The sequence below is a fragment of the Anser cygnoides genome, chromosome 1 (assembly GCF_040182565.1).
Source record: "Anser cygnoides isolate HZ-2024a breed goose chromosome 1, Taihu_goose_T2T_genome, whole genome shotgun sequence".
Taxonomy (NCBI): domain Eukaryota; kingdom Metazoa; phylum Chordata; class Aves; order Anseriformes; family Anatidae; genus Anser; species Anser cygnoides.
Window position 1 is genome coordinate 186,774,910 of NC_089873.1, and position 26,584 is coordinate 186,801,493.

At 41.0% G+C, this 26,584-nt stretch overlaps 2 protein-coding genes across 9 annotated transcripts in view; both read left to right on the forward strand.

Moving 5' to 3' along the window:
- The first annotated feature begins 141 nt into the window (after nt 1–141).
- SPART (spartin) lies at nt 142–17,432 on the forward strand. 6 transcript variants are annotated; one of them, XM_013192585.3, is made up of 10 exons: nt 3,401–3,482; nt 5,610–6,442; nt 7,503–7,700; nt 8,664–8,768; nt 10,110–10,239; nt 11,057–11,251; nt 12,249–12,407; nt 12,500–12,590; nt 13,571–13,625; nt 15,800–17,432. In XM_013192585.3, the coding sequence occupies exons 1-9, from the start codon at nt 3,416–3,418 to the stop codon at nt 13,617–13,619; spliced, it is 1,827 nt and encodes a 608-aa protein (XP_013048039.2). In that variant the 5' UTR covers nt 3,401–3,415; the 3' UTR covers nt 13,620–13,625; nt 15,800–17,432. The 6 variants fall into 6 exon arrangements, with proteins under 6 accessions (XP_047937149.1, XP_013048042.1, XP_066845795.1 ...); XM_048081192.2 differs by lacking the exons at nt 3,401–3,482; nt 13,571–13,625 and adding an exon at nt 142–276; XM_013192588.3 differs by lacking the exons at nt 3,401–3,482; nt 13,571–13,625 and adding an exon at nt 339–548.
- A 3,867-nt stretch (nt 17,433–21,299) lies between these two features.
- CCDC169 (coiled-coil domain containing 169) overlaps nt 21,300–26,584 on the forward strand; it is a 31,314-nt gene continuing 26,029 nt past the window's right edge. Inside the window, exon 1 of one of the 3 annotated variants that reach the window (XM_048081196.2) lies at nt 21,300–22,276. In XM_048081196.2, coding sequence (XP_047937153.1) covers nt 22,173–22,276 — 104 coding nt within the window. In that variant the 5' untranslated portion in view covers nt 21,300–22,172. Of the gene's footprint in view, nt 22,277–23,560; nt 25,041–26,584 lie in introns of those variants that run through there. The other 2 variants (XM_048081193.2, XM_066989695.1) reach the window with 2 other exon arrangements.

The window sequence follows — 26,584 nt, forward strand, 5'->3', positions numbered from 1 at the left end:
GTTTCACTGAGGGGCTCGCTGCGGGAAGGCAGGTGCCAGCTGCTGCGGCGGAGCACGGACACGGCCTCTCTCTGCCACAGCAGCCACCACGGCGGCCGGGGGCAGGTGCCGAGGCCCTGCCGTGCCGGGCTCGGAGCCTCCACACGGAGCCTCCCACAGCCGGGAGCCACCGCCCCAGCGGGGCACGGCGGGGCCCGCCCCGAGCCGGGGGCGGAGCGGGCGCTGCGGCCGGGGCCTGGAGGCCGCGGCGGGGCTCGGCGGGCGCAGCCTGGCGCGGTGAGGGCGGCGGTGGCGGAGCTGGGCCCTGCCCGGCGGGACGGGACGGGGCTCGGGGTGGCGGCGGTGGTGGGGCCGGGCGGCTGCTGTCCCCTCACGGGAGCAGGGCTGCGAAAACATCGGGCCGTCGCCGTGGGCCCGGGTCGGTGCTGCGGGGGGTGGCAGTGCCCTGCCTCTGTCCCCCCCTCCTTGCTTCTCTCCCTCCATCCCAGCCCCGCCGTGTGGGGAGCTGCTGGGGTGAGGGCCCAGCGGGAGGGCCGGGCTGGGCTGAGGTAGGTACGGTAATTAATGGTAATCAACCATTGTAAAGTGTCTCGGTGTGGAAGCGAGGGGTTATTTGTCAAAATTCACGGACCTGCTCTGCGTGTTCTGTCTCTTTTGAAAGATTCCTGTCAGCTTGATTGAAATAGAAGCAGCTATTCTCTCTTAAAAACAAACAGGGGCGTTTCTGTCTGCGTGCGGAGAATCTGTTGGCAGTGACGGGCCTGCTCCTGATGTAAAGTATTAAGTAGCCATCTCACGTCACCCTTATTTTTCTGTCATGTCGTCAGGATCACAGCCCACAGAATGCTCCAGATAGTGGCGATGTCTTTGTACGTGATGGCAGAGGAAAGGTAGGGTGCTGGGCGGCACAGCTGTGTGAGGAGGGCACATGTCTGCCCCGCTGGTTTTTCACTTCCCTTTTCAGAGGTGTGCCAAGTGGGCACCTCAGAGCCTGACAGCTCGGCGCTGGAGCCCTGCGGCAGAAGGACAGACCAAGGAGCCAGGAACGAAGTCCGTGCTTCTGGGCAAAACCGGCTTGAGACAGCAGTAGTATGGAAATGAGGGAAATGAGACCTGTTAGCTGCATGCATGTAGGTGCTGGGATACCGGCCTGAAAAAATGACCTACGTTGAAACGTCGGGTGATGGGAGTCTACTGAAGTTGTCAGTAATTTTAAAAGAGTAAGAATTACCATGTTAGATCAGATCACCGACTCTCTTTACATATTATCTAGTCTTAAGTGCTTAAATACCATCTGTAAGCCACCACTGAATGAAAAATTTAAGGGCTACTTTAAAAAAACTAATTTAAATAGAAGGGGAAAAAAAAGCAAAGTTGATAAGCTAGTACCTGGTTTATATTAGTTGGAATCCTTTATGACATTTGCGTTAAATCAATATGTTTCAAAAATCTCAAAAGTTACTGATATTTTAGTTGCTCCCTACAGAAATAAGGTTTAAATAATTCTGTCTGCATTGTAGTTCTCCTTCGTTGTCTTCATCTCTGAAATCAGTGGCTGACAGAAAAACAGCTGACCTATAGGAAGATCTCCTGGATTAAGGGGTTTGTTCTGGTGTTGTTTTTTTTTTTCCCTCCGTTATCCCCACCTCCAAGTTTCAAATGCAGGGAGTTGAGAAGAGTGTTCTACCTCTGTCAGTCAGGATATTTAATCCTCTTAATAAGCTTTAGGCTTCATGCCTTTTTGCAGTAAGATCCACAACAGAACTGTTTTTTTTTTTCTTTATTTTTTAAATGAAGTAGGATTTGCTGCTTTAGAGGAGGGATTGCCTGCTAAATAGCTGAGATGTTAGCTTACAATGTCAAACTGAACCCAAATTTCCCTGTTGCCCTGTAGCATTCCATGGTCAAGTCACTTAGCACCCCGGAGTACATCTGTACTGATGACTGAGAAAGGGCTGAGGAATGAGTTCAAGCCCTGGATTGATCTGTGATTATCTGCAGTGCCCGTTAGCTCTTCTCTTAGCTGTTTTGGACCAGCGTTGTCTAAGTTGCTCTATATCTTACTTAGCACTAAGAAGCACGGATCTGGGCCAGTTTGCACATCCAGCCGTTGGACCAGAGGTTGGTTTCTGGTGCTGTTGTATTTAGCAATGTATATCTTGCCATTCTTTCCAGCTTTAAAACAGAGGGAATAACTCTACGTTGTACAGGAATGGATTACAGATAAATATTAAAACGTGCAGGACACTTAAATACGGTATTGAAATCATACACTGAAAATGATAATGACCAAGGGTAAGGATCTTCCTTGAATATGATCATTTAACTACTTCAGTTTTCTGTTTCAGAGGATATTTCCTCTTGTGCTGTAAGGGAGCAACCCAGCTGGTTTATTTACTTTAGTACATCAGCCATTATTTCGTGTTAATTTTAATAAATAACAATGAATTAAATTCAGCCCTTCAGGCTGACTTTTAGTTATCCTGTGTTAAAATCTACTGTGAATTCCTTCCTCAGTTTCCAAGCTCCCTGTCACCCAAATGCATGGTTTGGCAGTAACTGTGCTGTACGTATTGCACAAATTGGGGATATTTTGAACAATCAGAGCCGAGTTAACAACACTCCTGCTCTTCTGAATCACTGATCCTGCTTTTGTATCTCTGCCACACATGGCCATGCACTGCTGCCATGTACACACTGGGCTTGCTGACATCTCTGTTTCCTTACAGATTTTTTTTAGTGTTAATAAAGAATGAGCTTTAGCAAGAATGGTGTTCTTGACAGTACAATGAGCATACCATGAATAGAAAATTAACTCGCTATTAAACAGAAATGCAGCTATGACTTTGGGATTTTTCATGATGTCACTTCTTGTTTTACACTAAAATTGTGAGCAAAAGAATTATGTAAAATCTGGATAATAGCTTGTTCTTAGCCTCCCAAGAAAACCAGATCAGAACACAGGGGACAAAGTAGACAGTGGTACTGCAGTTTTGTTCACCCAAATAGTTTACTTAAAGCTTTAAGAAGGGGCTTGTTACAGAACTGGATTGACAGGCACTAAAAATGTCAAAAATCTAGATTTTGCTCCTGAAAAAGTAAGCTATGATGTTAGGTTAAACTCTGACTTTTTTTTCCTCTTTTAAATATTTTCTGAGTAGGAGCTTAAAATAATTTTTAGATTAAGTTCTTCACTGTTAAGGTGTCTTCCTTTTAAGAAGAGTATAAAGATGAAAAAATGGGTCTTTCATTAGTAAATACAGGTGTTCACACAAGACGATGTGGTTTAGGATTCTTTAGGTATTTTTGCTAGCAAATGATTTGACTATGCCTACCTTTAATTATTCTGTATACTTGGTTAACGTCTATATTTTTCCATTATGTGGAAACTTAACAAGTGCATATCTTAGGAGTGATGCAGAGACATAAGCATGGTTGTCCCGGATCACGAAGTCTACGTAACCGTGTCACATATCTTTCATGTAAGGATAAAGCTCTGTCCGCGAAGGTGTTAGTTCTTCCCAGTTACTTTCATTCCAATTGCTTGCACTTGTCCTGGTCAGAGGCACGCTTATAGCTTCTAATCTTTATGCCTCGGTGGTAATTAAATGCACATTTGTTCTTATGCCAGTGTTCTTCAGCCTAAATCAAAGAGATCAAGCCTAGTGACAGCAGGGCAGTAGCCAGCCAGAGAACCTGCTCCAGCCCAGGATTCATTTTTCTGCTGCATGACAGGGAACGGGCAGCAAGGCTGGTGGCTTGTGACCTGCTCCACGCGGGCTGCCTTCTCCAGCCCTCCCTGTAATGCTCCTGGCTAAAACGTGCACGGCTCGTCTCGCACAGAGCAGGATTGTGTCACTCACAGAGGTAACAGGTGCCTTGCGGACTGCCTGACACTTCTGTCACGTGCCTGCAGGTGCGTCATTCGCACAAGTGCCCTCTGCTTTTGGTCGTAAAGGATGTGGGAGTAGAGCACAGCACGCAGTCTTTGCCTCTTCAGGATGTTTTTATGACCTTCGCTTGTGAAGTTTGTTTGTCTTTGCTGGAGGAGAAGGAAAATTTTGAGCCTGCTTTTGTTTTATTGACAGTTTGCGCAAACCAGTAAAAGCCGTTAAATAAATGAAGGCACTGTTTCAGGATTTTATTAAGAGTGTGCATTTCAATAGTTCTTTTCTTCTTTCCTGACTTACATTCTTCATTTCATCCAGGATATTTATAGAAACTAATCCAATCTCTTACCCTTTGCTTTATTAGCCTGATAAGCCAAACTTATTTTACTTTTTTCTGGAGTAATTGGTTCACCAGAAAATTTCAGTAACCTTCTGCACTCCTCTTCCTGTTCTGATGCAGTTTTCTTAAATGCTGCTCAGCACTGGTGGGGTCTCACCAGTTCTTGGTACAGTGGCATTAATGCTACTGTGTGTAATAGAAGGCTTTTTATTTTTACACTTCTAATTTTTTTACTTGCCTTTTTAATGTAACATGCAGTCATTGTGATAGACGAGTGTCTCTAGGTTTTTCTCCATTATTCCATATAGCTTATAGAAAAGAATTGTTGTTTCTACTGAAAATAAATGTTATTTCTTCTTTAAATAGTATCCATTTTTTGTTGTTGCCCATGATTATTACTCTCTTCTAGCATGATAACCCAATTTGTCTGAATTGACAATGGCTCTCAACACTGTGAGCAAAAAAATTTCACCGAAATTTTTTACATTGGGTGTTGTAAATATTGTCTTAGTCCAAGAACAAGTTGTATTTGTTGTATTTGGCCAAGTTCGGTTAAAACAGTGGCTTTGCACGTTTTGAAGTTCAAATGAATCCATCAGATTCGTTTTTGCTCTTTAGTTCAAGTATACATGGGGCTGTTTGAGGAATATATTCTAAAAAACAAACAGAATCTACAACCTTTGGTATGTATCAGTACTTCGAGTTCTTGTCTCCTGGGGAGGAAGGAAGGGAAAACACCAATGTTCTTTCTCCTGTGGTAAACGCTCTAAAGGAAGTATTTCCTTGTATTCATGTTATAAAGCACAGCTTTAACCGTCCAGAATATTACTTCCCAGTTCTGTGTGTTGATGTTAGTTGAAGACTATCAGGATTTGTTTAAATCTGCTGAGTGCTTTTCCTTCATTTTTTTAAATAAAAATGTACAGAGTTTGTGAGTTCAGCCTTTATTTAAGTAGACAAGCTGTTAACTGAATTTTTTAATACCTTAGGGGTTTGGGAGGAAAACGTTCTTGAAAGTTAAGTTAGATTTATGTATTCTTCTCCACTGTTCGTTACTGATCTTAATACTTTTTAAGATGGAACGTTTAACATCAGGCATGTCTGTATTCTTCTAATGCTCAAGTTCTTAAGAAATAAATGTGATGTGATGGTTATGGAGTTAACTTCTGTGCGGACTGGGAGTCATATAGTCCAAATCTAAAGGTTAATAGGAGAAAACTGCAATATATCAGGATTTGTACCAAGCAACTAGATAGCTTTCTGTTAATACACAGAGTGTGATCATCATTAGAAGCCAATGAGAAGACACTTCATTATAAGGTAAACTTCGTTTGACTTCATCTGTGAATACTCTTACTAACTTCTATTCCAATTTGCAGTGATGGAACAACTGCAGAATCCAGTTATGGAAGAAGATGCCAATATTAAAGCTATTAACGAAGAGTACAGGAAAGCCTTTATCTTTATCAATAAAGGCCTGAGTACAGATGAACTGGGTCAGAAGGAAGAGGCAAGAAATTACTATAAGCAAGGACTTGAGCACTTGCTCCGAGGAGTCAGCATTCCATCGCAGGGGCCTGCATGCGTGGGACCCCAGTGGGAGTCTGCCAGGCAAATGCAACAAAAGATGAAGGAGACTCTCCAAAATGTTCATGCTCGACTCGGCACTCTAGAACAAAACGTCCCCCCTGTACCAGCAAGTCCTGCTGCAGTGGATGCCCCTGCTGCGGTGCCCAAGCTGTACCCCTCGATTCCTTCCACGGAAAAGCCAGAAAGACCTCCCGCACCTACTGCTCTGTTTGTACCGAGCCAGCCACCTGCGGCAGATGGAAGAGCTGCACCTGTGAGCCAGGGGCAAATTCCAGCTATGAGTCCATCATCTGCAAAACCTCTGTGTCTGCCAAATGAAGCACCTCCTGCCTATACTCCTCAAGCAACCAACGGCCATTTTACTGTGTCTTACGGCACAGACTCCGGGGAGTTTTCTTCCGTAGGTGAGGACTACTACAAGAAGTGTACTCAGCCACCTCCCGTTGAAAATCTGGGAGTGGATGCAGATGAGCTGATCTTGATTCCCCAAGGAGTGCAGATATTCTTTGTGACTCCTGATGGGCAGGTCAGTGCTCCTTCCTATCCTGGCTACCTGCGCATTGTGAAGTTCTTGGATACGGACAGTGAGGTGGCCCAGAATCGTCCGCCTGCTTTTCTTCAGGTAACAGAAAGATAATTTCCTCCTTTAATTATGTTTCCAAAATGTCATAAAACTTTAAAGGGCAATCTTCCTAAGTTCTTGCTTTTGTGAGTCTAAAAATGTGTGTGACAATACGAAGGATTTTACAGCTTTTCTGTGAATAAACACTTTTAGGGCTTTTCTGAGAAAACTACTCCAGTGTCTTCCCAAGGTTCTTGAGTGCCTACTGTTGAGGTGAATTCCATTTTCTAAAGGTTTAGCACTTCTTTTCATAAAATTAACTTTCCTCACATAGAGAAGAAATGTTAATTCACGTGCCAGAACATTTCAGTAAAAAGTGGGTTGATGCAGTATCCACTTCAGTCTCAACTAGTGTTAAAGTATTGCTGTTACCTTGGAGAGATGATAGTTTGGAATTTGAGGGCCCGTGTTAATGTGGATTCTGATCTCCAAATGCAGAAGATGTGTTACTTGGATTCTTTTATCATGCTTGCTTCATGCAGGCGTGTTCTGTAATGCACGTTGTGTTTCTGGTCCGGTTTCTAACTTTGGATCTCCTCGATTGGCGGCTGGAAGTCTCAGCAGCAAAGGGGAAGCTCTGAAAAACAAACAGTTCCTGGTTTGGGTTCTACAGGTGCACCTGCTCCTGTGTTCGCAATCTTCAGCAGCAGGCCAGTGACAGCCGTACAGTCTTTATCCTTTTACGGAGCCCTGTCCTGAGATGGACAGGGAGCTAGAGGCGCTGGGACTCCTGATTTCTTTGTAGGGCACTAGGCCTCAAGACAAGGCTTCGGCCAAGAGGCTACCAGCCTGAATTCCAGTCCCCTGGAAATCAGTATTTTCTCTGTATTAGACTCTCAGGACTAATCAAGAATGGTGTTTCCACAGTCATGTAGGTTTTTCAATTGGTTGTGGGATTAATTTTTTTGTTGTTTCTTTGTTTTCTCAAGATGCCTAAGGCTTTTTTTATTTTTCTTATTAAACGGTATGGAAAATCAAGTTTGTAGTGCTAATCAGTGCATTGTCTGTCTTGTAAAAATAAAAGAATCCTATAATTCCTTCAAGTACTTATCTTTTCTAGGTTTGTGACTGGTTGTATCCTCTAATGAGTGGTCAGTCTCCTGTTCTGTGCTGCAATACCGGGGTCTACATGTTCCCTGACACCATGTCCCAGACACCGGGGTCGTATGTGGGAGTGGTGTTGTCTTCTGAACTCCCAGCAGCTGACCGAGAGCTGTTTGAGGATCTGTTAAAACAGATGTCTGACCTTCGACTCCAGGTAAAGTCCCAGGCTGCCTTTTTTGAACTGATAATGAAAGGTGGAAGTGATCGATGCCAGCTTATATTTAATGTGTGTCTTGCTGGTAAGCTCACCAGTGAGAAATAAAGTAGCCAAGATTAAGCATGCCTAGTAATGTAACTGTAGGCTTGGTGAGGTAGGAGTGTAGAAATTTTTAAAATAAAGCGTTGCAAGCACAGAGGGGAATGGGAAACCATTTTGTATATTTTCACTTTTTTTTTTTCTCAAAGGTCCTCAAATGTTTTTTTCAGGAGAAAGTATGATTTTTTTTTCCTGTGGGCGCACACACATGCACCCGCTCTGCGTAGGTTTGATGACACCATTCCTGGAATAATGTACACAAATGCAATTACAGTTCAAAACTGTTAAGCAGCTTCAAAGAGGGCATTTGAAAATAGCAAGTGCCTCAAAAAATCCCCCTTCAAATGGGATCTCAAAATAGATTAATCTGGTACCTTATTGCAGTAAGATATTAAAGGAGAACATAGGAAAAAAAACCAAAAATATAATCTAACAAAGATGCAATAAGATATAGTGCCTGAAAACGTGGAAAACGTTGCTTTAAGAGCTCTGAGCACCATTTCACAAAGAATGGTAATCGATAACCACTTAATAGCTGATAGCAAGCTTATATCTGTTCACGAAAGATGCCATCTGGTTGAATCACCGACATCTGAAAGCGGTGACGGTGAGGGACCAGTTGGCTGCGTGCCATGTGGGCAGAGTTCTGTTGCAAATCCTGTTGAGTTCAGCAGGAGGCCACTAATTTTTACTTAAAAGGGAAAAGTACTACAGAACTATGTGATGTTTCACTGCAGGACTTACTGGATAAATCCTGTAATCTTGCCTGCATAGAAGTAGTTCTTATTGGATATCACATTAGTCCCTTAATTGTCCTAAAACTCTGTGTTTTTGTTAATGTTCCCTGATGTGATATCACAGGTGCCAGGATCCCATGAGAGAGTAGGGTTACCTTCACAGCTCCCAGCAACAGACAGAGCGCATTTTGAAGATAAGTTAAAACAGATGTCTGGCCACAAAGTCCAGGTAAATCCCAGGACAGTGATTCTAAAAATTTGATAGTAAGAAAAAAAAAAAAAGTCACTGAAATACAGTTTAAAACTGTTGAGATTCCAAACTTGATTGACAGCAGCGTTTTGTTTTGTTTTTTTGTTTTGTTTTTGTTTTTAATTGATTTGAGGGATTTCTTTAATTGTATGTGCGTATTGAGGTTATTTTTCCTGCCCAGCCCCCAAAGTGTTTTGATCACTTGCTAAGGACATTTCTTGAAGATGAGATTTCACACTGCTGCTGAGCAGTAACTGATGTACTGCAAGTCAGCGATACATTGTTAACCTTTTGGGTAGTGACTTACTAAGACTTTATCTCTTTTTCCCTGTTACTGTTCTTGGTTTTGTTTTTTTACTGAAACAGTCATCTTTGTGCAGTACCCTATATTTTTATATCCAGTAAATACTTCAGGGGAATCTAACAATTCCATGCATTCTCAAATATGATTCTGTATCATGCATTCTGTTCATAGGTTTCATCTACAAATGCTTTCATATAGACTTCTGGACAAAACATTTTTCTTTCTATCCCTTGCTAACTAGCATTGTTTTCAATCACTGAAATGTTTATTTTGGCTTTTACATTGCAAAAGTACTAAAAATAGAATCCTAACCAAGGCTTAAATCCCTTGCATCTCTTTCTGCCTTTTTTAGTTAAAATTTAATTATACATTGTCTGTGAACTGTGTAAAGTGGTGTTACGCTTTTTAGAAACACTAACCAGACTGTGGTGGTGATTGCTGTGTTTGAATGATTAATGTCTACTCAAGAAACTGGAGTTCGACATGAAATTGCACAGAGCCTCTCTGCCCAACTTTAAGTGTGGAGCAGTGTCACGCACAGCTTGGCATGTTCCTTGGCTGTGCCAGTCTGCAGAAGCATCAACAGCGTGGGGAATGAATAATCTCCTTTATTTTTGGATTTGAGAAAAAAGGATGAGGAGCAAACAACCAAAACAGTTGCATTCTTTTAGGGCAGCTGGATTCTCTGAGTAAAGATTCCCATACTGAATCACAGCAGAGTTGACTTCCCTCTGAGGAGATTAAATAAAAGATAAAAAGACTTGCCCATCTATTTTATGCTAGCTAACGTGTACTGTAGGCTATGCCTACTTAGTTGACTATATGGCCTTGTTGGCAAGCAAATCTTCTCATTGTAACTGGATGAAGGCAGTGTAGAGTGTGCAAAAGTAATTGAATTCACAGGAACACACAGAATTTCCTTTTTTTTTTTTGTTAACGAATCTTAATGACCTAAAGCAGAAATCTTGATGATATCTTGCAAAGTGGATTCTCAGATGTTTGTTTTCATTTGCCAGCCTTCAGAAGCCTCTAGTGATGTGATTAATTTGCCTCAGACTGTACATATCCAACCACAACCAGAAGGAGGAGAAAATCAGAAAGAATTGCCAGAATGGAGCGAGAAAGTCGCCCATGGAATCTTGTCAGGTACTGTTGTAATAAGAGGATTACACTGAATAGAAACCTCTGCAAGTAATATGTAAACACTGTTTTCACCTCAGTGCCTCTGTGCAAGTAAGATTTGAGCGGTCAGAAATAGTTATTCACTGCTTCCAATTATAATAATGTGAAGGATACTTTGGTGTGCTTTATAAAAACAGTATGGAATTTGAATCCCCTGCCAACAGTCTTGCTCGTTGCAAATGGGTTAGACTCCTAATACGACAACGTAAATTAGATATTGCCCTATGTGACTCAAACCACCATGGTAGCACAGTTTTATTTGTGTGAGCAGTTATATTAAAGCATGTATCTATTGTGGTTTCTGCTGATAAACAGTTCTTGTCCTCTGAGAAGCTGTGGAATACACAAATGACCAACTGACTGGAATAAATATGAATCTGCTAGAATGGCAAGTGGGCTGGGTGATACGTTTTCAGAATGTTAATAGTATTGAGATGTGCAGTTTTATCACTTCTGACCCTGCTGGGACCTGGATGTCTATTTAAAAAACAAAAACAAAGCAAACAAACAAACAAAACCTGAGTATCTGTGTGTTAAGCTGACATCTGGATGAGGAATAGTTGTACTAGACCTAATAAAATGAGTTGGGAAAATGTAGGTGGTGTAGGAGCAGAAGTCATTTCAGGAATTCGTACTGGCCCAGTGAGGGAAGAGTATAATTGCAGATTGTAATCAGGAATGTTTCTAAGGTCAGTGTTGGAAAGGCAGAGGAGGGAAAGCTGTGGGAATTCTAGTCTGTGAAACTCTGTATGTCTTTAGAATAACAATTTTTGCCTCGAAGGTGCATCTTGGGTAAGCTGGGGCCTAATAAAAGGAGCAGAATACACCGGTAAAGCTATTCACAAAGGAGCTTCCAAACTGCGAGAACACATACAACCCGAAGAAAAACCTCTGGAAGTCAACCCAACTGTGGCAAAGGGGCTTCATGTAGCAAAACAGGCTACTGGAGGAGCTGTGAAAGTCAGCCAGTTCTTAGGTAACATGTTCCACTTCATAGTATATTGTATTTATGCCTTAAGAGTAAATATTTTGTAAAATGAGCTGGTTTCTTTAGCCAGGGAACTAGAGGAGGGACTGACCTGCTGAAATATGGAGAATAGTTGTTTGTACCTGGTTATCTGCTATGTGAGATGTGCTTTAGGAATAATTTTTATTGGATGGCCTTGAGGCATCTTTTTCTTTACTAAAAAGGACAGTCTATATAGCAGAGCATTTCTGCAGTCTTAAGTTTGGCAGGGTTTTGCAACTTTTTCTAGGTTTTAGTTCAGAATGGTCTCTTTTTCTTCTTAAGTTAATAACCATGTATATTAAAAACCGTGCTATCGGTAGTGACTAACATATATTGCACCAGTACAGCGCGTGTGTTTGCATAGTTGTAAATACATACACCTGGAAACAAATCTATTGACTATGTATAGTCTTTCAAATAGAAATGGCTTGGTGCTCAGTGGCGCTTGGTAATCATAGCAGCTCTCAGTAAGTTCATTCTGTTGTTTATTTGTATCAGTGTTTATATTTAGTGTCTAATGACTCAACTAAGTTAAAAAGTAAGTAGTGCTGGATGTTACATAACTACTTTGGAGAGCTGGAATGATTCTAAGAAAGGGTTCTCCAGAAGACAAGAAAGGAAAACATCTTGTTCCCCATCTGCAAGTTGGGGGTAACAAAGCCATGGAAACAATTTTTTTTTTGAAATTAGAATGTGCGACAAATATATGTTTATTTTCTAGTGCTTTTAGCCACAAGACCAACCCTACTTGTTTCTTAGGAATTGGAGCTGTTCAGAATCTGAAAATTCCTCTCTGTCAGTTGGATACTTAAGTGTGGATTAAAGTTTGTCTTCAGAATAAGCATATTTAAATAAAAGTAATATTTGAGACTTCTGTGAAGCATACTTTAATTAGGAGTAAGGACTTTTAAAGAAAGATTCTGTGTTCTAACTAAGTAATCTGCATGCAATTGTCTTACGTTAGTTGAGGGAGTGTGCTCTATAGCGAGCTGTGTTGGAAAGGAGCTGGCTCCGCATGTGAAGAAGCACGGCAGCAAATTAGTTCCAGAATCCCTTAAGAAGGACAAAGATGGCAAATCCACTTTTGATGGTGCTCTGGTAGTAGCAGCAAGTGGAGTTCAAGGTAACAAAAAATCTTTATGCTTTTTAATTGCATACTTTTCAGTGCATGTATATATATATATATATATTCAAATAATCTGTTCGTTTTTACAGGGTTTTCAACAGTGTGGCAAGGTTTAGAAAGTGCAGCTAAGTGCATTGCTAAAAGTGTTTCAACTGAGACTGTGAAAACTGTCAAATACAAGTAAGTTATTTTTTTATTGGTTTCCTCTTCTACAGTGCATTGTCATTGTGATTGCATACTGGTAAAAAAGCTCATGAAAGTGCAGGAAAGCTACCATAATACCCTAATTATACAGCACATGATAAGCTGCTAAGTACACAGTAACAAGTATCTCCTGTAAGTGAAAGTATGAAATGAGTGAATGCTTCTGGTTTAATATATATATTGTCTTTTAGAAGTATCACAGCTTCAGGCAGTGTTAATAAATATTGTTCAGATTTATATCGTTGTTCTCCAATGTGTCATTGGGGAGAGAGTAGCTGTTTTAAACGCCTCAACTCTCATCTTGAATTCATATAAACTTAGCTGAACTTGATGAAAAAATGAAAGAACTTATCAGCACCTGCTATCAGCAGGTCAGATTAAAGCAAGAAGATACAAAAGGAGAACTGCGTAAGGAAATCTAAGGCATAAATAGTGATAATAGGATGAAACAAAATGAGACATGGGGTTGGACTTGCAAAATATAGATGTTGCTACAGAAAAAGGTAATTGGATTGTGTTACTAAGATGATACAAAGACCAAAGTTGATAAGTCTGTGTACTTAAAGATGCTTCAGAGAATAGGGGAAGATACTGAAATAACTGCAGTATGTATGAAATGTAGCCCTCAAAAAAAAAATCAGTATTTGTAGTTGAACATGAAGAGTAAGCAAAAACATATAGGTTAAATGGAGCCAGTGATAAGCATAGCAAAAGAGATGTTAAAAAGGATTGCTGGAAGTGCATGCAAGCTACTAGCAGAGGGTAACAAGGTAAACATCAGCTTACAGTGTTGGGTCAATTGGCATTTGGTTCTGTTCTGATGCATCTCAAATAGGAGGCTAGATAGCAAGCTAACAGGGGTGCTTTATTGCTAACATTTGTTCTCTGTAGGGATGTCAGCAGGTATTGTACCAGTACTCTTTTTCATATAAATTCACATTAATGTTTTCTTTTAGATATAAAAATAGGAAATGCGGAGATCAGCAGGTGACAGACGCTAAGTGAAAAAAAGTAATTGCAAGTTGCAGTTAATACAATCTGAAATACTTGATAATTGAGGATTTCCTCCATCTTTAGACTCTATCCTATTGTATAAATGTATTAAAATTCTACACATCTTGTCTGTAAGCTGGTTTCTGTTTCAGTGACAAAAAGATTTCTTCCACTCCGGGTACTTTGGTGAACCAGCTAAATTCCCCTTACTGGAAACAAAGCTAAAGGAGCATCATTGTAGTCTCTCATAAGTCAACAAAAAATTCTGCTAAAATTTAGCTGCAATACCTTTGCTGATGCAATTATAAAAAGATGCTCATCCTATGTGTATGTTGATCAGAACTGGGGGAAAACATAGCTTCAGAAGTAATAGTTCTGCAAAAGTACCTTGCTACTAACCTACTGTATTATATAGCGGTATAAGTATTTGCAGTATTTGCATCTGCCCAACTTTTTTATTTTAAAAACGGCACAAATGATGCAATTGAGACAGGCAAAGGGAAAAATCAATTATCAAATATTTAAGAAATTATTAATCTGTCTGTGTTGCATAACCAAGTAGTCTTACTATAATTTACTGATGTTATAGCAAAATGGCTTATGATACTCCTGAATGAAAATAACTAATCAAATTGACAAGTAGTGCTCTTCTGCTGTGAGATTAATTCTGTGATCTGCAAATCAGATGGTGGTGATTCAGAGCTGTCACTCTTAGAGAACTGAAAACAAGAACAAAACAAAAACGCTGATCCTTTTAATTTGGTTTCGTTGTTGGCTCACACCAATATGCCATGGCTGCTCTTTTAATAATGCGATAGATTTTTGGAACCTTTCATATCCTGGGCTTCTCTTTAGCATTATTTTGAGGTCCTCAAAGAATTTCTGGTTATAAGAAACCGAGGAAAATAGTAACTCCGCTAATTGCTGAGATTCTGGCATTGCAAGAAATGCTTCCCTTTGGCCTGGTTTGTCTGCTTACAGTGCTCTCTGGGGCAATGCTTGGCTGCCAGCAACAACTGGAGTTACTGCTCTCACTATACTTTTGCCCTTCTTCAGTATGCTCTCTCTACCTTTCTTCGCAGTTAAGTAATTAATTTCTGACTGCTGAGTTGCCCCCTAAACCGTAAAGAAGCTGGACCCACGGTCCAGTGAAGAGACCAGAGGTTTCTCACTCAGTAATTTTCAGCATATCCTCAAGATAGCTTTGAGTCTTTTGGGGTTTTGTATGACTATTTCTTTTTTCCTCTCCCTCTCCCCCTTCCCCTTTGCCATTGTATTGATTCCAGGTTACTTCAGGTAAGTTTTCACTGCACAAGGGAGTTTTTTGTAGGGACCCTGCCACCTCCAACATTATAAGCACAGCTGTGACAACAGTCCTCTGTCCCCAGGAGACCTGATAGACCATCTGGGTTAAACTGCTTGGGCACAGAGATGCACTACCTCAGTGTGACTGCTCTGGGGACTTCAAACCTGTGTGTCGTTCTTACACCAGACATAATGTTACATTATAGCATGGAGGCACAGGCAAGGGTGATCTAGGATGAGTACTAACCAAGCACTATTCTCGCAGTGGTGGTACCAGCCAACCGAAAAAAGATATGCCAGAGGTGACTACAGTCCCTTTTTCTGTAACAGCTGAGAAAGCAGGACAGTGTTTGCCCTCTCTCCTCAGTGCTGTCACCCATGGTATCACAGAATCATCTAGGTTGGAAGAGATCTCCAAGATCGTCTAGTCCAACCTCTGACCTAACACTAAGTACGGACTGAGGAGGCTGAACAGCTGCAGAGGTGGGCTTATTTGGGTATGAGGAGTTTTATTTAAGGAGTACTTAAAGGGCTTTTACGCACGGGCACACACACACAAGCACACAAAAGCCCTGTTTCTTATGGTTCTGTAGGCAAGCCTTCTATTCCTTTCTTCAAAACTAGAGAGGTAAAAGGAAGGCAGACTGGACAGTTTGATGAGGAAAAATGGCAGAAGCATACTGTCATCTTTAAAGAGAAATCTGCCTTATAGAAGAGCAGCCCTTACTTAAATGACCTGCTAATTTCTCATTTTACTCCTTCGACATTCAGGCTGTGTGCTTATTCTCTGTTCTCAGTAATGCTTAAATCCTTGCTTTTGAAAGAATTCTAGTGAAGAGAAAAATACGAAGTACACTTATCTGCAAATCTGCTGTCTTTCTTAAAAGGTATGGAGATGATGCTGGCCATGCTACCGACAACGCTGTGAATTCTGCAATCAACGTTGGTGTGACAGCATTTAACATTGACAATATTGGTATCAAAGCTGTTGTAAAGAGAACTGCAAAGGAAACTGGACATGCTGTGTTAGATGAGTATAAAGTATTGGATAAGGAGAAAAAAGATAAAAAGTGAAAACAATGAAATATTTCTCAAAGCCTTACGTTAGATATGAAACTTCCTACTTAAAAGTAACTACATTGCTAATCTGTGATTTAACGCCAATCATACTCTACTTTTCAAGCAACTGTTACTTAATTTGCAGTGGAAAATACAAAGGTATGGAAGGGCATTTTTGGAAGGAAAAATGAAAGTCTCCTTAATTGTCTTGTATTGATGCAGATTGATATGAGTTTTCAGTTGATAAACTTGCCTCTGTAAGCACTTTTTCAAAATATAGTATGGAACAATAGATTAATAGAGAAATGTTATGAATATTTTTGTAATACATTATATTTGTAAAGAAGGTGGTGATACTGAGCATATAGGATTACTAATTCTTATACAAGTATGGTTACTAGTTCTGTTTTTTTACTATCCTTAAGAGTTAGTTTTACTAAAACAGAGTGATCTTATTTAATATGCACTACTTAAATATTTTTGTGCTTTATTCTTTGCTTTGTAGAGAATTTCCCTTCTCAGCTACTAAACAGCTAATGTTTTCCAAAGTTCATATTAGAAGAAATGAAAGATGAACCTCAGGTAGCTAGGTAGTCATGTCCTTTAAAATTACTTTTTCTCCCTCCAGCATGTAAGCAGACCAAAGATATCAAGCATTTCTTCTAATAGAGGGTATTTATAGCTCGAGGGAAAAAAATGTATTCCCCAATTGACTCCATAAGGAGTAAGATTCCTTGAAATTGAGATTTTTTTTTTTGTATAAAGAGGATGCGTGTTTTTGCATAAATGAAAATATTTTTCCATAAAAAACATTATGTTGAGGTTACTAGAAGCTTCTATGCATTCTGTGCTTTGCAGACAGTCCAGAAGAAATCCAGAGCATATATGTCACGGATCCCTAATGGAAGGCATTAGCTATTTGCTTCAACAAGTAGTTCTAACAGCATCTCTATTCTGTTGAATTCATAACTGCACAAGTTGACATCTCTTAAAAATGCCTGTTGTCATACCTTTTACTTAGGAGATGTGTGGAATAGAATAAATATTATGTAGCTTTTTCATCCCATTCCTATATCTTACTCCTAGTCCATATGCAAGTCTATCCCTTGAGATGACTTTATACTGCTAATTATTTATCAGTTCGTTACTGAGTTTTAAAGCTGCTATACATTCTAACTAATCTTGGCTGGACCTGCAACAAACAGAACACCATCAATTTACAAGTTGTCTCGATTTCATGTAATTGGAGAAAATAAGTATAAAAGGTTGTTAGCAAATTATATTTGTATCAGATTGGGGAAAAAAAAAGGCAGTAGCGACAAATGTCTGTTAGAATGATAATAAGTGCACATTTTGTGGTAGCTACTGTAGGTGTGTACTTGGGGTGAGAAATGTGAAACAAAGGCACTAACCACTTGAAGTGTAACTGTGATTCATGGAAATAAAGATAATTAAAATTGGTTCAACTGTGCTTGGCCTTCTTATGATGTAAAGTTACTGTATGGATCAGTGAGTGGAAGAGCTAATACTTGTGAAGTCATAAAAGAGCAGTGTTGGAGTATGTCTACAACTGAAACATGTTCATCAGTTAGAGCTTAAAATATTTCAAACCAAAAAGGCCCATCAAATGCACAGTATAACAATTTCCATTACTACAATCTGTCACTTGCCAGCAAGTGTAACCAATTTGAAGCTAATATAGATTTCATACTAGCAAAAGGATGTTTGTTAGGAATTGCTTTTGCAATAGGAATGTCTGTATTTGTATCCGCCTTCTTCCTGCCATTTGGGTCTTGTATATAGCTCATGCCCTCTAGTTTCATCTGTAAACTATTTAAACAACAGGTTGTATTAAAACAGTTAAAACTGAAGTGCTACAGTCTTCAGGAGACCAAGTTGTAGTATACGGGGAGGAGAGCGGAGGGAGACTGAATGCCATCGGTGTCAGGCAGGCATTGTCCTGTTTAACCTGCTGTCATTGTCTTCTTCACCTGTACTCAGTCTCTCAGTCTTTCAAATTTGTCTCAGGGCAGATTAAAGCCCCTCCCTCCCCCCTTTTTTTCTTCTTTTAAATAATGTCTAGCCCCTTTTACAGTTCTTAATGTGATATATCCATGATCTCCCCTTTTCATGGGGATCCAAAGTTTAGCCACTCACTGCGGAAAGTATTGTGCCATTGAACTCAACCTGCTCCAGCTGTCACTGCTTAGGCTCTGGGCAGCAAATCCGTAGGCTTCTCCTCAGTTCCTGTGCCATACAGAACAGCTTTCACATGCGTAACGTGTTATCTCAGCCCTTTCTTTTATACACTATATTAGCTCCCTAAGCCTCGTATCTTAGGTTTATTTTCTATTCCCAGCTTGGTTTTGCTTTCACTTTCAACGCTGACCATCTTTTGATGTACGGCAGTCTTACTAATGCCGTTTACTGAGTGAACTGCTACCAGATTACTTAATGCAGTGCTGTTTCCAAATCGGTTTCTTCAAAACCTTTTCTGCTACAATATTGGTCTTAAGTCTTGTATTGAGAAAATTACTTTTAATGACTGACCTCCATGTCATTTGAAGCTACTGCAGTCTCTGGAATCTTCGCCATTCTTTAGGTATAAACCACTGTTCTGCCCTCAACTGGATCTGTAATCCTTTAAAAAGAATTAGAAAAATAGCTTCCAACAAAACATGCTGACCAGGCTCGGTTATTCAGGACACCGTAGGATGGTATAGGTTGGAATGGACCTCCAGGTCTGTAGTCCAATCTCCTGCTCCGAAGAACCACAGCTGAAGTAGCACCACATCAGCTCACGTTATGAGTATCTTCAAGGATGGAGATTTCACAGCCTCTCTGGGAGATCTTTGCCATGTTTGACGCTGATGAAGATAAATATTTCTCCTTTAGATCGAGTCAAGATTTTTCATGCACACTTGTGCATACTGTTTATACTTATATTATAAATGTCTTACAAACTGAGCCTGGCTACTCATTTTTGTCTACAACCTCCTTTCAGGTAGCTGTTTACCACACAAAAGATCTACTGCCTTTTCTTCTCCAGGTTGAACAACGATCATGCCTGCCAACCAGCCTGACAGCCCATAGGATCTGTGTGGGAACACAAAGCTAAGCACTCCAGCGTGCAGTCCTGCAAGTGCTGGGTGGAATGAAAGAACCACCTCTGCCAATCTCCTAATTACGCTCTTGCTAGTGCCACCCAGGAAGCTGTTGGCTGGAAGGTGAATTGCTGGCTCCTGGTCAGCTTGGCCACCAGGAACCACCACGTCTTTTCCTGTGAAGCTGCATTCTAGTCACTGCCCCCAGCCTGTACTTCGTAGGACCTTGCCCTTGTGGTTTTTTTTTGGGATTTTATTCGGTTCCTTTCAGCACCCTGTCTCTCCGGCCTGTCCATCCCCTCCAAAAGGCAGTCCCACCTTCCTGCAGAGTGACTTCTCCCCTCAATTTGTTAAAAAGCAGCTAGCTTGCTGAAAGTGTTCCCTGCTTGTCTTCCAGGTTGTTAATAAAGAATGAAGTGGTACTGGCTCAGGTATTGATCCTGGAGTCAGGCAGTCATACTGCTGACCACCACACTTTAAGCCTAATGGCCCTGCCAGTTTTCCACCAACCTCATTTTTCAGTTATCCAATCCACATTTCATCAGCTTGACTATAAAGGTGATATGGGAGACTCTATCAAAGGCTTTGGTAAAATCAAAATACGCAATAACCATTTGTTTCCCCTTGTCCACACAGCCAGTCATCTCTATACCCTATATATCAGTGCTATGAAAATAACTAAATGTATTTCTATGTCAAAATTAATTTGTCGTAATCCAAATGTTTACCTTCAACAACTGGTCTACCTTGCTTTTAAGCAACCCTAGCTGTTTATTGCCTTCACGTAACCTGAAGATAAGTATTTAACTCTAAAATTATTTTCAAACCATATTGTGCTGACCAAGTTTCCTAACTTTTCTTGTGGTTACTAAAAATGCTAGTCTCAAAAGTAACATTACAAGCCTTAGAACAACAAAAATACATTTATAGGTATCCATATATCTAATTTTAACCTCTTTATTTGGGATAAAGAAATGGAGGAAATTACTGCAGTAATGGTAAAAATCTTAATGAAGCCCTAACCTACACGTACCTGACCTTGGTCCACAAGACGCTTTGCTGTTCTCCTACTCCAACTCCCAAACCATCTGGCAAAGCCCGTATTTAGACTTGCTGTCCTCTGCCAACCCAGCCAACTGGTGTGGTCTGGGCTCATCCTTACACGCACTCCGTGACCTAGTTCCTGAGATCTCACCTAGTTAGGACACCTCGTAATCCCTGAGTTGAGGCTGGGACCTGAAAGTATCCTGGAGAGGAGGTCAAAGAAGCGTCTCCTGGGGCAGACAGAGTACACTGTAGCCGGGATACAGCCCTCAGTTCCAGCGTGCTCTCTACTCTCAGACTTTCTTGTGATTCCAGGGCTCTTTCTGAGACATCTGAATATATCCTCCTGTTTGACAGCTCTTCACTATGCTGGTTAAATTCTTGAACCAGATCTTACAATAGTTTTTCACAAAAGCTGATAACAAGAAAAATGGTTACTGGTTAGCACCCTTGCTGTTAAGATTTCACTGCTGCACGCAGTATACTGAATTATTATGAAAGCTAACCTAGGTCCAAGTCAATACTGAAATTACTGGTTTGGTATGGAATGTTTTCAATATGTATTTAGAAAAGGTATTATTCAGTAAATCCTGAAGGCAAAGTAAGCAGCAACATTTAAATGCAGTCACAGTACAGTATTTGTCTAAATTTTTGTTTCCTGATTAGGTATGTCAGATAATTTTATATTCAATCCACAACTGAAGTGATAATTCACTGATTAAATAATAGCATAAATTATAACTAGAGACTGTCAAATATCACCTCCTGCCCTAATATGTATCAGATAAATGAAATTAAAATGACTTTTTCTTCTTACAGTCAGGCTTTTCACTCTCCAGTCTACCCTCATACAGGAGATCTTACTGGATCACTAATCCAGCCAGAAACTGTCTGCTTTTTTGGCTCTTTGCCTCCTGGTTTTCTGTTGGGTTAGTTAGCAAATGGAATTGGCTCATGACATGGTCCCAAACTGGCATAAGGCAAGCAGCAGGTATATGCAGCTGAACGTGAGGATCAGGACCAGGCCATTTCAGTATCAGCAAGGTGTCATGTTGGCCCATCCCAATGTCACCTTAGGGCCAAAATTCACATTTCACAACAAACAAGAGCCAACGTTTGGATGCCAATGCTGATTTATGCTACAACAAACTAATGGTAATACATAACTTGTTTTAAACTTGGGAAGCAGTACATCCATTACCCAATAAGCTTTAGGGGTATCACATATGGCTTGCTGATCATGCAGCAGAAGTAAATGAGAACCTACAGCATTTGTTCTTTCATAGCATGGCAGTAAGGCAAAATTACAGCTCATCTTCCTGAGAAAGGGCATTGATAGTTTCATTAGTAAGCACTTGGTCCCATGAACTGGTGAGTTGATCCTTTGCATCAACCGGTGCTTTTCTGAGCAGCTGGTGAGCTATTTCAGGTCACTAGCCAGCCAAAACCAAATGCTTTTTTTCCCAAGTTTCTCAGTTTTTATGGACTGTATGGGCTTGTCAAAGAGTTATTGAATGCCAGAGCTGACACTGAAGCAGACGGAGAAGGCGACAGGGAGACCAGCAGAGGTGATGCCACCCTTGCAGCACTAGGCCATTAGATCAATTCAGTGTACCTCATGAAGCTTTGCCTTAAGAAAGCTGAGGAGGCATCTGAAATCCCTTGCTTAAAAATCATCAACATCAAACATTTTTAAGCTTGAATCCAGGCCAATATAGGACACTGATTAAAATACTAGCCAACATATATTGACTCATTGGCTATATTGAACCGATTGGTGCCAGTTTAGACTGATTATTCCAAGATCTTCCATAATGTCTCGGGTTAGGCACTTGTAAACTGCGCACTGCACCGACTACAATTACTAGGGAAGCTGCAACAAGGGGTAGGCACTCTTTTATGACCAAGCCCCAGAGCGCTGTGCCTGCCTTCACATGTGGCTCGGAGAATTTATTTAAAACCTTATTACTTTCCATCCCAAAGAATTGTTTAAAAAATCAACACGTATTTGCGTTTTCCCCCCCCCCTGCCCCACCGCCCTCAGGCGGCCGCCATGCAGGCGGCGGCCGTTACCCGGCGCAACGGCGGCGGCGCCATGAGGGAGGGCGGCGAGCCCGAGGGGCTGGCGCTGGAGCGGGAGCGGGAGCGGGGCAAGAAGTGAGAGCCCGGCGCGGTGAGGGGCGGCGGGCGCGAAATGGCGGCCGCGGGCTCCGCAGGGCGCCCCGCACGGGCGTGTGTGTGACGGGGGTCCCGCTGCCACAGGCGGCTCTCTGCCCTCAGGGACGCCCCGTGGGTGCTGCAGGAGGGCGGGCACCTCAGTGTGGGGCAGGGAGCGAGTGGGGCTTTGGTGTGGGCACTTAGTCCCCGCCGCTCGGTGTTGAGGTGATGGGGAGAAGGTGTAGGGAAGGTGGGCGGTAGGAAGAGTAGGGCAGGGGGCTGGGGTGGCACCAGGAGCCTGGAGAAACAGGATAAGGAATCCCAGACACATCTGAAGCTGTCATTGAACTGGAAAGGAAAATAGGACCGGGAGTGGGAGCTGGGGTGCGGTAAGAAGTGGGTTATCACAGAATCATAGAGTATCTGAGTTGACAGGGACCCACAAGGATCATCAAGTCCAGCTCCCGGGTCCTCAAAGACCCCCCAAATAAACATAATCAGATCGTGTCTGTTTGGCATGGAGAAGAGAGAATGGAACAGGCTATGAGGCGCTCTTTATACACTCCTTTTCACCTTTTTCCACAGCATGGAATTAAACTGGCAAGTTGGATATCACTACACCATCAGTATATACCTACAGGGAAAGTAGCTCATCTCTTTCTAGTGTAGTTCTGCAGAGATGATAACTTGTTACTGCTACCAGTTAGTCCCCTTGCTTAAGCAGCAAATGTTTCAAGATGTTTTTGTTTCCAGTTTGCTTAGGAAGTTACACATTTTTCTCTGTTAAAGAATGTTTTTGCCTTTTGAGTGTTAATAAATTAAAAGTTAGAAAGTGCCAGAAGCCCTTGTGCTGCCTTAAATCAGACCTTTAATATTTACATTTCTATACAATTTTGAGACATTCAGTTCCATGATGATTTTTCCTCCAAATGATGTTTCCTTTAGTGTCTGGGCTGAAGATTCTCTGCCAACTATTCCTGCAATTGTGAACTTTATCAATTGTTTATTCACCAGTGGAAAGGGGGAATCCAGTATTAACAGAGTCAAAATGGTTAGGCAGCTTCTGGGCTCAAATTGGGACACAAAGGAGCTTGGTCATGCTTACACCTATGACCAGTAAGTAATGTGTCAGCGTAATAGATAAATTATCCTCTGCATAAACCAACTCTTTGGTTTACCAGATACTCAAGATTGATATTATAGGTTCTCAGATAAAAATCTGAATATCAGCTTAGTTTCACTGCTTTGATTTTATTTTTTGAATTAATGAAAACCTAGGTATTTTATGCACCTTAAGTTCTTGCTGATATTCTCGAGAATGTTCTGCAAGACTGCACCCAAAGTGCAAGTCACGTTATGAAGCTGTGCCTTTGCCAAGCAAAGGAAAAAATATGTATTAAATATACATACAAAAGTTTCTATTTTGATGGCATGACAGGGACACAATAAAAAACTTGTTGCTACAGGTGGATTATGCAACTGTTTCCCATGTTTGTCTTCTGTATGCAAATAGGCAACACCATTGTTGTCTATTTCAGAAGTTATGTATTCAGCCTAGCTGTTAGCAACCAGGTTTGTTAGAAACCAGCATCTAAACCAGTCGCTTCTGTAGTCTATGAATACAAAAAGGCTCTTTGAAGGTGTGATTCATCTGACCTACTTTGGCTGGCTGTTTCAGAGTGAGATGACTCACGCCCTAAGGAGTTTTCTCTCCATTGGGTATAAAGAAAGCTGAGGCTGACTGGCTCACAGATAGATGTCTGCATTCCTCCAGAGCAATCTCACCCTCGTCATCTTTTCACTGGCTTATTTGATTATTGTTCCGTTTAGGCAGTTTGCTAACAGCCCACCTACTACTCTCATGAAGGGATTTTTACTTCAAAGGGTAAATTGAATCATCCGTGTCAGGAAGGGGTCTTTACCTAAGTACCTGCTGATTCTCAATGATTGTGGATATAATACTATGAAAGGCTTAATGAATGCCAGTAGCTTAAATCTGACACTGAATTACTGTAATCAAGATTCAGCACAGGTTCTGTTTGGGAAATGTCACGGTAAATGTTGCTGAGAGAGAGAAGGCATGTAAAACACGGCAGTATACTTCTTAATAGACAAAGAGTTCTTAAAGGCATACATTTATGCATGTCGGCTTACTGTATCGATTTACTATTGTCAGTAGGGTTGCATGTTAATTCAGCTTGTGAGATTTCAGCTTTTGTGGCTTTCCACATAAGGAAAGTTGTAGGATTTGCCCAGCACGCTGCTGACTGGCAGGGTTTCAATGCTGTATATGCTCTTCCATGTGGTGCCTTTTGCACTGTGTAGTATTGTTCCTGCTCTGTTCATAGATTCTGAAGGCGTCTGTATATTTTGTCTTCTACACGAACCAGCAAAGGTCTGCCCCGTTGTAGAGCTGATGCCCTACAACTGACGATTTGCCTTGAGCTTCTCCCATAATGTTTCACTGGTTTCTCTCTCCAGTAAAGCAAATGGCCTCAGGCAGTCTTTTGGCTGACATATGCACCAGATACCCAGATCCGGATAACAAAACGTACAGAAAAATGGCTGTCATCCTAAGTGGCTGTCACTTTCAAGTAAAATAACACCTGCAAACTGTCTTAAAAGGAAACTCTGCATTTTTTTATTGTTATTTTCAATCACAGCCTTCTTACCTGAACTGCAGCTTTTTTCTCCTTTTCCTCACAAGAGCATTCCTGTTGTTTAGTATGGAAGCATGCGGTTAAGTGTGCCTGATGACAAACTGGTGAGCTTCCAGAATTTATGGACCTTTTTCTGTGATGACTCTAAGTTGTGTGTTGATATGGGAAAGATTCATAGGTCTTGAATATGTCTAGTTATTAATAAATGTCAGGTTGTCAGTAAAATCACACCTCAGCCCCTCAAAGTACAGACCAAGACACTGGACAAGCAGCTACACACAGCTGCTTTAAATTCACAGTAGCAGATAAGTGGTGTGGGCTGTCATTTCCTATCACAATTAGAAATACCTCCATAAATGCAAAATACATACTCCCAGTACAATAAGCAGCTGACGTATTTACCAAGTTGGTTGACGTGATTTATTTCTACATCTCTTTTCTGTCAGTGCAGGGACTATAATTTACTGAATATGCACTGAATAAAATAGAGAGCTTCTACCTTGCATACTTTTTAGTTTCTATTGGAATACTAAATGTTTAATAGCAATTTTAAAAAAAATTATTTTCAATTTCCAAATGAAAATAAGATTTTCTGTTGTGTAGCAATTACAGTCTGACACCTGACAACTTATCATTTCAGTGTACATTTTCATCCAGAAGGAATATAATTGGAAGTTGGCCAGCAGCTTTGCTAATGATGCAGAAAGAAGAATACAATCTAACTTGTACTTCTAAGAAATATTGTGCATAGTCTTGGAATGATAACAAATTAAAAACTGAAAGCACCGGATCTAAATAACTCTGTATTATGCTACCCTGCATCTATCTAAGCACCTATTTAGGGTTTTCTTGAAGAGGAAAAATTAATTAATTTGGCTACAGCTCAGCTTTAATTACAGCTTTGACTGTATCTAACTTCCAGGGTTCCTTCCTTCCAAGAGTACCATTCTAACACTCACCGTCACCACAATTTCCTCTTTTCCAAGCACTGAGAGTTTGTCAGAAATCTGCTTTAAGGAAACCATATCCATTTTTATTGGAATGATACCAACAATATAATAAGATTTTGTCTTCCTTCTTCCTAGCCATCTGCGTCTTCCATTTGGAGTGGAAGCAAATAAGCAGCAGCAAACAGATTTCCTCTGTTTTTCCTGCATCTAAGCTTCCTGACTCATTCATTTCAGCTCTGTCTTTGGTGGGACTTTCACCACAACCTTTTCTGTCTCCAGTATGTTACCTGTGCTTTCATTCTTTGTTTGCCTGTGATCCCCGCTCTGATTTAAAGTTGGTAGGGAACAACAGCATTAGAGCAACAAGAGATTGGAAGATGCAGTTCTCCTCTGCCATTAGAGATTTCTGTCCTCCAGTGTGCTTCTTGCACCGAAAACTTACCTGAATTACCTTTAATTACCCTTCTGCTTATTTTATTTTCTTTAAATTCAGTACTTCCTCTGGTGCAGGTAGGTGGGTTGTACTCTTGTCTAAGTCCTCTCCTAGATTCTGCTGCTGGTCATAGATCCAGGGCAGCAAGAGTCCAGTTTCCAAGGTATTTGCCAGTTGCCTGGCTGCCCAAGCAGTATATGAAAGTAATCAATGGGCAAAAAGTGTATTTTCTTACAAGGAAATATTCTGTTTTCAAATAAAGAAT

What these genes read in the sequence shown, in the direction of transcription:
- SPART (XM_013192582.3), top strand. Translation starts at nt 3,416, where the DNA reads ATGCAGAGACATAAGCATGGTTGTCCCGGATCACGAAGTCTACGTAAC. An exon ending in TGTCTGACCTTCGACTCCAG is followed by an intron (nt 7,701 to 8,663) that starts GTAAAGTCCCAG and finishes GTGATATCACAG; the next exon opens with GTGCCAGGATCCCATGAGAG. An exon ending in GAAAGTCAGCCAGTTCTTAG is followed by an intron (nt 11,252 to 12,248) that starts GTAACATGTTCC and finishes GTCTTACGTTAG; the next exon opens with TTGAGGGAGTGTGCTCTATA.